The 11,601-nt window shown below is 34.6% G+C and overlaps 1 protein-coding gene across 1 annotated transcript; it reads left to right on the forward strand.

The window, feature by feature from the left end:
• Positions 1 to 439: 439 nt before the first annotated feature.
• LOC124944491 (DNA mismatch repair protein MSH4) lies at positions 440 to 11,115 on the forward strand. The gene is made up of 24 exons (XM_047484750.1): positions 440 to 580; positions 927 to 1,130; positions 1,776 to 1,811; positions 1,926 to 2,038; positions 3,273 to 3,318; positions 3,649 to 3,695; positions 3,802 to 3,909; positions 4,623 to 4,698; positions 4,928 to 5,000; positions 5,100 to 5,245; positions 5,330 to 5,415; positions 5,636 to 5,775; positions 5,844 to 5,983; positions 6,064 to 6,114; positions 6,196 to 6,259; positions 7,140 to 7,283; positions 7,364 to 7,431; positions 7,566 to 7,624; positions 8,373 to 8,529; positions 8,904 to 8,956; positions 9,030 to 9,128; positions 9,847 to 9,961; positions 10,045 to 10,167; positions 10,630 to 11,115. Exons 1-24 carry the CDS (start codon positions 515 to 517, stop codon positions 10,792 to 10,794), a joined length of 2,379 nt encoding a protein of 792 aa, XP_047340706.1. The 5' UTR covers positions 440 to 514; the 3' UTR covers positions 10,795 to 11,115.
• The last annotated feature ends 486 nt before the right edge of the window (positions 11,116 to 11,601 follow it).

Here is an 11,601-nt window from a genome sequence, read left to right on the forward strand (position 1 = left end):
AACCGGGGTTGCGTCTCGCGATTGTGGACTTTTCACAATGGCATCCGGTTGCGTCTCGCAACCGGCGGTTACGTTTAGCGACAGATACAATTTCGTCAAAAAAATATAAAGCGGTCACCAACGCATTTAAAATTATGCGTTAGTCACCAACTCATTTACCCATATTATTACAAGGGTCATTTTGTCAAATTTCCTCACCACAATAACAACCAAATTGAAATTGAAAGGATTTTTAATTATTAAGGTTAAATTATTTTTATTAATTTTTAATATTAAATATTAAATTATGGTTATAAATCATTCAAATTTGTTTGATATGAAATATGTGAAAGTTTTTATTTGAAAATTTCTCCCCAATGTAGGGTTTTAGGGTTAGTTTATTAAAATCAGACCGGCGGTTCATTTAGTTATACGCGCGCTTTCACCAATAACCCTGGTAACTTACCCGTCACTATAAGAGTAGAAGCTCGCGCGCATTTCAAAATTCTCTCAATTTGCGATCCAGAGAAGTTCCATGGAAGACGACGCAGGAGAAAGATCAAGTTTCGTACTCGGTTTGATCGAGAATAGGGCTAAAGAGGTATATCTCTCCCCTATTGCCTCTCTCCTTTGCTTATGTTTCACCAGAGATATACACGCAGTTCGTGTGCACAGTGCATGTAGATGATGTTCTTGTCCGTTCAAGGCCTCGAGACGTAGTTTATTAAGCCATCATCCCTCAATTCTGATCGTTAGGAATAGGATTACTTAAGCGATTTCTATGACAAATGATCTGAATATGAACCACTTTGTTCTAAGACATTTGAACTCTACCAGCTACACTTTATTCTTCATCTCTACGTCTCTCCCTGTCCGAATATCTCTTATGAATTGTATCACATTGAAACCTGCTTGCTGATTGACTATTACATGATTCACATTTATAGGTTGGAGTGGCTGCTTTTGACCTAAGGTCAGCTTCACTTCATCTCTCTCAGTACATTGAAACCAGCAGTTCCTATCAGAACACGAAGACACTGCTTCATTTCTATGAACCAATGGTTATTATCGTTCCTCCTAACAAGTTGGCGGCTGATGGTATGGTTGGAGTATCAGAGCTTGTAGATAAATTTCGCCCTACTGTTAAGAAGGTATATGAATGGTGTTTCTTGTATGATTTAGACAGAGATTATTTTCTAGGTTAGAAGGAGAGGAGAATATAGAGGGGAATATGAATGAGAAACAAAGAGAAGGAGATGAGACCAAGAGAGAATGGGATGGGAGAATAGACTAATTAAATTGATCATTTGATAATCCTGATATTGTGCTCGTAACATGATAATTCATGTATAATCACTTTTATTTAGTCCTAATAAAACTATAATCCCAATCTAGTTTACATTGTTTGGGTAAAGACTATTTTACTTTAGTTCATACCTAAAGTCTTAATCATGATCATATATACTATATTCAACTAATTATACATACCTACTTTATATAAACATAATTATCATTTTCATCACATTTATATGGATTATTGAAATGGTTGCACCCTTTAAAAAAAGCATATTATCCAAATCTAATTTGTTATTATCTTCTGGCCACACGTCATAGTCCGTCTTACCTCTTTTATCCCCTTATATTTATCTTGTTTTTCTTAGAACGCCTTAAATAGAAGTGTAAATTATGGTTGTGGGGTGCCATGCTAACTTTCTACATTCAAAAAATATATATTTATCTTGTTTCAGATCTTTCCATGGTAAAGTTCATAATTGGATTTCTGCTAAAATTTGTAGGTCATAATGGCCCGTGGTTGCTTTGACGACACTAAGGTAGTTATGAGATTCTTATGCATTACCATTGTCGTTTTACCTCTACACTATTTTACAAAACTAATGACTTACTACTTGCATTGTCAACTATTATGGGGATCTTCTTTGTCAAAGGGAGCATTGCTGGTGAAAAATTTAGCAGCTAAGGAGCCTTCTGCACTTAATTTGGATACTTACTGCAAGCAATACTATCTTTGCTTGGCTGCAGCTTCTGCAACTATCAAGTGGTACTTTAGAAATCCACTTCTATTTAACAAAAACTAACACGACTCTTTCCTGTTTTTCTTCACCTCAAGAGGAAGTATAGCTGTGACTGCATGGAGTGTTATTTGTCTCACTATTAGATTCGTCTTCTTTTATCTAGTTGGTTATATCTTCATTCTAGCTTTATGATGCATGTTGAACTCTTGTGGTACATGGTATGAGAGATGTTGTATCCATAAATGGATCATACGTTTATTTTATTGTCTCCTTGCTGGCCCTCATTAGATTATTGCTTAACTGATAGGGCTGGTCAGTAGGACACTTAAGTCTGCAGATTTGTCATCATAGGAGGCAGTTAAATCATTCTGGTTTAATATGGTTGACATGCCACTTGCAGTAGAAACATCGTTAGTGCAAAATTCAACTAAATAATCTTTCCAAACTTTTCGAGTATTATGAAACTATTGAGTTCATTGGTACTCAAGTGCTAATTCTATAATAAGCTATCACATCTCTCTCTAACTTTCCTACAATTGTATCACTTGATATGTATAGCATCCTTATAGGAGCTACTGTTGGTGTCCTTTATTCTTATGCAGTATTAAGTTTTCCATCTTGTCCTAGGATTGACATTTTATGAAAATAATTATTGTTCTCAATCCTGTCTCCTTTTTGCCACTTGTCCACTTTATTCATTTAGACATTCTTCCAAAGAAAATCTTTTGAAGTCCCTCACTTTTATTGTGTTTGGTCTTTATGTCTCGGAAAGTCCTCCAACTTCATGGAGCTTTATCTCCTGGATTTGTAATTGTACTGTTTTTGATATGATATTAAATTATTTTATCAGGTTTACATCTTCTATGATATTAGAGCTTTTAACGATGGTGCTAAGGCAAAATCGTTTCTTAAATCTAGGGAAATAATCACTGAATCAGGAATTCCTCAATGAATATCTCAAAGAAAATATAATAATTAAAACAATTTCTTACCTGCTATCCTATCATTGTTTTCCGGCATTTTCATCACATTTATTTCGATGAATTCTGCTTCAAAATTTTATATAGTTTTATAACACCAAAGGAGCCTTTTTTTTAATGTTGAAAGCTAACCCCTCACAGCCATGACCTTCACTTCAACTTTAACACCAAAGGAGCCCTTGATTTAATCCTACATGGAATTTCAGTAAATACTGTGCAAGTTTCTTCTTTCCTCAAATGTAGCTCTCCTCACTTACATATTGAATTTAACTTTTCACAGGATAGAAGCTGAGAAAGGGGTGATCATTACGAGTCACTCACTTTTGGTATGCAGTGATGGATATGTAACCCTTTATAAGAATATAAGAATAAATTTCTTGAGCAATAAATGAAACACTTATAACTTTAGGGTGCTCATCTATCATATTTTTAAATTTGATAAGGGACAATCTGCCAAGAACCTCAACATATACTGTGGATAAGCCAATTCATGTGAACACTGCCATTGTTTGACAATAAATTAAACCTCCAAAAGATCTGCATTTTCTTCTGCTATATTGGCAATCTGTTTTCTTATGAAAAACCCAAGACGTTTCCACACAAGAATGTCATTTGCTTCGAGCTTAACTGTATGTGTGCAAATCTGTCCATGGCAGGTGTCATTCAATGGCTCATTTGACCACATGAACATTGATGCTACAAGGTCCAATTTCTAATCTAGCTTGCACAAGTTTTCCTTTCAAGACAATGGAAAAGTATTCCACAATTTTGTTTTTATATAAATAACAGTAAATATTTACACTTACCAGTGTGCATAACTTAGAAATCATCGATCCACTGCATGTTAGTCTGTGGGGAACAACTGAAAAAAAGAGAAGTCTCTTCCACATGTTGAAGACAACAAGAACTATTGGCGGGTACGTACAGTATCAGTTTCTTACACTATGAATATGCAGGCTGATCGCTCAAAAATGGAAGTGGAATTATCAATAACTGAAGAAAACATTTGGTATTTTCTATCAAATTAACAACTATAGCTCATCGTCCTTGGAAACCAAAACCATTCTTATTTATTTTCTCACTTTTCCAGCTTGATCTCACTTTTCTATTAGAATAAATAGCTTTCCGTTTGTGTACACTCAATGTCCTTTAAATATCTTAATTTCTCGTGTAAACTTTATCTAACTATCTAAATACTATTTTCTCTCTCTCAAATTTCTACAAGAGGAGTTGTGTAAATCTCAATCTGGTGACCAGATAAGAAGAAGCGAAAGCAAGCTCAACAGGGAGAAAATTAATAAGTGTGACTTATCCCCCGGAGATGATAAGCATATATTATGCCCATTTTAAGTCTAACTTGGCACCTTTGTAGCTTAGGATTATTGAAGCAGGAAATCAGATTTTGGAACTCATGTAGCTAAGAAAAAGTTGTAATACATCCAGCAGAAATGTCACAAATATGACAAGATAGCCATTTCTAAATCATGGATCTCATTTGTTCTTATATTTCCTGGAGGAAATGATAAGAGGGCATGTTTCATTTTAGTTTGTTTAGAACATGTTTCACAATGTTATATTGGGCTGCAGATCATGATATGATGCTGTAAACCGAAGTTCTAACTTTGTGCAGGACTAGACTTCTTAGAGCCAATCTTCTGCAGCCGCTAAAAGATATTGAAACTATAAATGCTCGTTTTGATAGCTTGGTCAGTTTTGAAATACTTGTATTTATTGTATGCAACATCAAAATAAGCCTAAATATATATTTCTTTTAATTGTTCTTTGATCTGGGATACTGTTCTTACAATAAGTTATTTTTGCACATTCTTATCAAACTCCAATACTCATCAAGTTAGAAAAGACATTTTTTGGTGTAGACTGTAGAGTCATGGTGCAACTCATGTGGTATTCTAAATCATTTTGATTATTGCACAGGATGAAATAATGAGCAATGAACAATTATTTTTTGGTCTCACCGAAGTTCTCCGAAAGTTTCCCAAAGAAACTGGTGTGTGAATGGAAAACACTGTTAGCAGTGTAATTTTTCAGTCTTGAGAGAATAAATTCTTGAAGTTATTAACTTTTTAATCCTTGTATCTTTGTCCAGATAGGGTACTTTGCCATTTCTGCTTCAAGCCTAAAAGAGTTACCAATGAAGCTTTTGTCAGTGATAACACTAGAAAGAGTCAGATCTTAATTTCAAGTATCATTCTTCTAAAAACTGCCTTGGATGCATTGCCACTTCTTTCAAAGGTATATCATATAAAATGGTGATTTTTCATTGTTTATGAAATCACGTAGTTCCCTATGTGATTCAAATGCTTTCATCTGTCTCAGGTGCTCAAGGAAGCAAAGAGTTATCTCCTTGGAAATGTTTACAAATCTGTATGTGAGAATGAGAAGTATGCTACCATAAGGAAAAAGTATGACTTCATTATGTATTTTACTATTTTTTGTAGGCTTGCTTCTGCTTTTAACATGGTTTCAAAGCGAATGCTATTTTACAGTGCAGTATAAAATGCCTCATCAATCTGTTTTTGTTTAGCTATGAGCTTTGTCAAAACTAAGTAGAAAGTCAGTCACATACAATAAACTGATTATATTATCAAGATTATATTTGCTAACTGATAAATCTTATTTAAGAATTGGAGAGGTGATTGATGAAGATGTGCTTCATGCACGGGTACCATTTGTTGCCCGGACGCAACAATGCTTTGCAGTCAAAGCTGGAATAGATGGACTTCTGGATATTGCACGTAGATCTTTTTGTGACACAAGTGAAGGTATTGTCAATATATTTTTTTGCAGGCTTGTGATTCAACTAGCATACCAACCAGTGTTTGATTGACAGCCATACACAAGCTTGCAAACAAGTATCGCGAGGACTTCATGTTGCCAAATTTGAAAATCCCTTTTAACAATAGGCAAGGGTTCTATTTTAGCATTCCTCGAAAGGATATACAAGGAAAGCTTCCAAGCAAGTTCATCCAGGTTGTCAAGCAACTTCATTCGTTTTGAAGTTTCAAAGATGTAAAGAAACCTGAATAGAATGGTAAACATGTATGGTTCAGGTTGTGAAACATGGAAATAACATGCATTGCACTACTCTGGAGCTTTCTTCTGTGAGTACTGATATCTTTACTTCTCCATCCCAAATGTCATGTCATATAAATTCTTCCCATGGTAACTTACTCCGTATCCAGTTAAATGTCAGGAACAAGTCTTCTGCAGCTGAATGCTACGTCCGTACAGAACTTTGCTTAGAAGGTTTGGCTAAATCCTGCACAGTATTTTTATTAGCCTGTTTTTCTCTTGTCCCTGGTATCATTTTCCTCCAACCCTTTATGCACGTACAACAACTTAGATGGCATAATCTAAATAATTTCTCTGCTGGAACTTCTAAAACAGAGATAGTCTATTTATGTCGGCTTGCTTGTTTTGTGACTTCCACTAAAATTGTTTTGGAGTTAATGGGAATCTTCATAAACTGGGCTCCGAGTTTAAATTCTTGATAAGTCTTTTTCTTAAATAAAATGAGAAAACTGAATGTTCATACAGAGCATATCAGTGACCAACACTTGGGGCTTCGTAATCAATATACAAAAGTTGACAATCGTCTATGGCTAATTTCTTCAAGAGTGAAATTGAGAGACAAGCCCCAACAACATCTTTCCTGACAAAACCTTTTAGAGTAAAACTTAGTTTGTCTCACCACTCATATTCCACCCCTGTCTCAGTTAACCTAACTTTTGAATATGATAAACGTTAGTAGTTATTTGCAAGAGTTCTGGTAGTTGTACAGTATTTTTTTGGTTAAGCAGCTTTCACAAACATGCAAACTTCTGAGCTACATAAACAGAAGCTAAAAACATAATGGAGATACTTTTGCTACTTGTTTGAAGAACCTCTGTATCTACCCATCTATTTATACAAGTTAAGACTATTTGGAATTTTATTTCCTAACTGAAGAAAAAACCACATATTCTTCTGTGCTTGTAAATTTTGTGTGTTCACTTGTTATGACAAATGTATTTGAATCAAGACATCCCACCGAATTTGTATTTGATGCCTAGTTTCTGCATTATTATGCTTTCTATGTGAATCTTGTTAAACTCCTTATCTTGCTTGGTTCTCTCGTATATTTCAGAACTCGTTGATGCCGTAAGAGAGGATGTCTCAGCGCTTACTCTTCTTGCAGAGGTCTTATGCCTTCTAGATATGCTAGTTAACTCATTTGCACAAACAATATCCACTAAGCCAGTTGATCAATATGTTAGACCTCAATTCACAGGTAGCTGGATGTAACTATAATTTGAATTGAATTCTATCAAAAAGTTGGTTATTCTATGCTGACTTGTGCCATATTGGCAGATGATGGTCCACTAGCAATTGATGCTGGGAGACATCCTATCCTAGAGAGCATACATAATGACTTTGTTGTATGTGATCATTTTCTTTTCTTATGGCTGGTTTTGCATTCATGTTGTTGAATTAAAGAATAGAAATGACTTAGATGTTGACAATTTGTTGTAGACTATGTGTTCATGGAATGAATATTATATTCTTCTTGCAGCCCAACAGTATATTTCTTTCTGAAGCATCAAACATGGTAATTGTCATGGGCCCAAACATGTAAGAATTTTTTTCCCTTGATTTGTGCTGCCTTTTTCTTTTCCAAATAAGTTAATTTAGCAGCATGTTTAGTTTAGAGAAAACTAACTTTGTTCTATGAGGAGAATTCATTAATTAGTTGACTTCTGCATTGTTGCCTGTTCCCATTCACAGAATTGCCCATATCAATTCTTTTACAAATCCACTTGAGCCTACTTGAAGTTTTAGTTGCTATTTATGGGCATTGTGTCTGCAATTTTAGGCACATTTGTGGATGAGTGGTTATATTACTTGTTTTGATCCTACTCATTAGAATCTATGACGATGCCTAGGTGGAAATGACAAATAAAATTGTCACTTGGTTCATGTAAAACATATTTGTTTGGGTTAGGATAAACTCATATTCCCACCAAGCTCAGGTTCCTGGCATCCTGTACTGCATGCCTGGGTAATGTCTCCCCTTTAACTTATGATGTCACTGGTTGAAGTGAACGATACACAACACTTACTTCAAAAATGTGTATTTAGAATGTTGAATTTCTAGTCATCCTACATGTTTGCTAGAATGTTTTTTTCCTTATTATTTATTCATTTCCTACACCAAGAAAATGTAATTCGAAAGATACATTTCTGGAAAGAACATTTATATATTTTTCAAAACAATTATTTTGCCTTCTAATGTTCCTTAATGATTCCTAATACCTAGTTCGACAACTAGTTTTTCAGTTCTCTCTTCTTATTAAGTAAGATTTTGAATCATTTCTTACAGGAGCGGAAAGAGTACTTATCTTCAGCAAGTTTGTCTAATAGTTATCCTTGCTCAGATAGGCTGCTATGTTCCTGCCCGTTTTGCAACTATTAGAGTAACTGACCGAATATTCACGAGGATGGGAGCAGCTGACAATATTGAGTCGAACTCTAGTACGGTATGCCTTCTCAAACATTTGTAATACTCCAACAGAGTGAGATGGTGATAAAACATTTTTTTCCCTTCTAACAAGAACTTAACGTAATTCTCCTGATGCTTCTGTTTTTATGGTAATGTTTTCTACTTTACTCCTTCATAATCTCAGATCTTCTGCAGTTCTCTCTCATTTGCTTGGATGAATTTTGAACAACTTCCTTGTACCTAAATCAGAATCCCTTTTATCACCTCTTGTATCTTTTGTTTCTCCTGAGAAATGCTGAGAACTCTGACATGGGCTTATATGTATTACTCTGTTATCAGATGCAGCATTTATTTGTTGGTATTTTCTCTTTGGTAATTATTAAAACTGAAAAAAATTATCCTTCTCTCCAGTTTATGATGGAGATGAAGGAGATGGCTTTCATAATGCAGAATGTCTCCCCAAGGTAATAATAATTTACTTGTTACAGAATAGTGAGTTTAGCAAACAAATCCCGTTTGATTCTCTATTTATCTTAGGAGTCTGATAGTTATAGACGAGTTGGGAAGAGCTACATCATCCTCTGATGGATTTTCAATAGCATGGAGCTGCTGTGAGCATCTTCTACAACTTAAAGCGTAAGTAATTGATCTGTTTTCTTTTGCTGGGAAATTTTGAAGGCTACTTGTTTTCTTCATCGAATGGAGGCATACTTCTTTGGTAGATTGAGTAGAGTTAATTATTTGGTTTACTATCAGTTTTGGTTATACTGTGTGTGCTTTTTAATCTGTGAGCATGCTGATTTTTTTTTTTGGGAAAACAGTTTAGCGTCATTTCATTAAGAGCATGCTAATATACAAACTGTTTTCAGTCTCTTGCTGATTACAACCAGAAACCAGGATTCGTCTTATGGATGTTCTTTTTCCTTTTCTTATACGTTGCAAAAGACCATTCTCATGTTCATGTTGGTGGAAACCTTGACTGATAGAGAACTTTCTACCCAGACCATTAAAATCAACCTTATGTAGTCTTGATATTTTGTTAACAAATGAATAGTTAAAGCTTGCAGATAAATGGTTCTAGTGTTGCCCTCTTATTCTGTTTTATATGGATCTTCTTATAATTAAAGATTGTTCTATCAAATACAAGGGTTAAATTCCTATAAAATCAAAGAAGTTCCATCCTGCGCTTCTGTGCTATGCCCCCCCTACAGAATCTGTACTTATTCTGTAACATTAGGAATTATTCTTTCAATTGTAAATAAGACAATTTGGATTAGATATTTTTTAGGAATTCCTATAATTGTGGAATTAATAGGCTGAAATCTCTGTACACATTCTTTATCTATTTTTATAGGTACACCCTTTTTGCAACCCATGTGGAAAACCTATCAGAACTGGCCACCATCTATCCTAATGTTAAGATCCTTCATTTTCATGTTGACATAAAAAGTAGTCGCTTGGATTTCAAGGTTATTTTTATTTCAAACCCCTTTTCTAGTATAGTATTTCCTTATTTTTATTTCAATTAGACACTCTTTTTCCTCTAAACCAGTTTGAACTCAAGGATGGACCACGACACATACCACATTATGGCCTCCTACTAGCAGGGGTGGCTGGGTTACCTGGGTCGGTGATTGAAACAGCCAAAACAATCACATCACGCGTTACGGAAAAGGTAAAATTTTCAGTAAACTAAGCTTATTCTTTTCCAGAATTGCAAATTAGTTTCTGGAAGATCCCTAAGGAGACATTTCTGTGATTCTGTTGGTCATTTTCTGCTTCTCAAATAGATAATCAAACGTCAATCAGCTAGATAAAAAAAATTCAAAAATATAATAGAGACCATCAATCATCCTAAATAAGGAAAAAAATCGATGTCTTTTAATCAGAAATTTGTATGAGCGAAAAGTCAATGGAGTTACATGATGTATGCTTGCAACTAGGCATATATCCCATTTCTTGCATCAATTTAAAGGTGCATTTATGAAAATCCATGCATCATTTTAGCATTATTTACTTTATCTTCCAAGTAACTGTGCATATATATATATATATGAATGTTATTTAATATGTTTTGCTTGGGTGATTTGGTCTCCCCTCTTTTTCGGATTCTTGTTTTATCTCCTTTGATTCAAAGGAAACAAAGAGAATTGAGGTGAACAGTTATCAATATCAAGATATCCAGATGGCTTACAAGGTTGCTCAACGGTTGATGTGCTTGAAATACTCCAGCCAGGATGAGGCCTCGATCCGAGAAGCCTTGCAAAATCTTAAAGAGTCTTACATAAACGGAAACCTTTAGCTAGGATATATTCCCATTAACGGTATATTCTTATCTGTTCCTCAGTATCTTTTACTGTGTTGAATTTGGACGATGACAGGCAAAGGAATTATGTGGATAATTAAATGCATGGTGTTAGATCATCCGCATTTAGGAAATCCTATCACATGCCAAGTCCTGCGTAAATATACATACATCGACATTTTAAGAAACGTAGGACCATATTTCTTGTCACTAAAATCATTTAAGAAATAATTATTAGCTTAATTGCATGAGACAACACGTAAGTGTTTTGCGTTACACTGGACCCAATGAACAAACAGGTTTATTTCTATAGATCTCTTGCTTATTACTATAAAGAATTGTTTACTTCATAAATGTACTTCATATTTTCTTCTTCTAGTTAAATTTGACAGTTCTATATCATTATATCTCTAGTTAAATTCTTCCTAGATTGCTAGAATAGGCTTCCAGAACAAATATATCATATGAGGATTAGGAAATGTCAAAATCATGCATATCTGGTCCACCCATATAGTGCATGCTAATAGGTGCAATCAAACTGTTCTTGTGGATGGTCCTGTGATATTCTGGTAGGCTTGATAAGTCTTCTGTTTCTCTTTCCCCCTTTTCTTTTGAGGATGGGGGGTCCTCTAGTTGCTAGTTATAACATGTTCATTCATAATTAAAGTTGTTGTGAACATGCACTATAAATAATACACTAATGAAAATGAATTATTCATTCATATAATTACTGTAGATTATTGATCCTAATCGAGGTTTTACTGTACTTTTTATATTGTTGAGATTTATCTTCAATGGAGTCGT

The sequence above is a fragment of the Impatiens glandulifera genome, chromosome 7 (genome assembly GCF_907164915.1).
Source record: "Impatiens glandulifera chromosome 7, dImpGla2.1, whole genome shotgun sequence".
Taxonomy (NCBI): Eukaryota; Viridiplantae; Streptophyta; class Magnoliopsida; order Ericales; family Balsaminaceae; genus Impatiens; species Impatiens glandulifera.

Bases quoted from the DNA above. Each gene is read 5' to 3' on its own strand.
- LOC124944491 (XM_047484750.1), top strand. From the start codon at position 515: ATGGAAGACGACGCAGGAGAAAGATCAAGTTTCGTACTCGGTTTGATC. The intron at 5,246-5,329 runs GTATATCATATA...CATCTGTCTCAG, and splicing joins CATTGCCACTTCTTTCAAAG to GTGCTCAAGGAAGCAAAGAG. The intron at 7,432-7,565 runs GTATGTGATCAT...TTCTTCTTGCAG, and splicing joins GCATACATAATGACTTTGTT to CCCAACAGTATATTTCTTTC.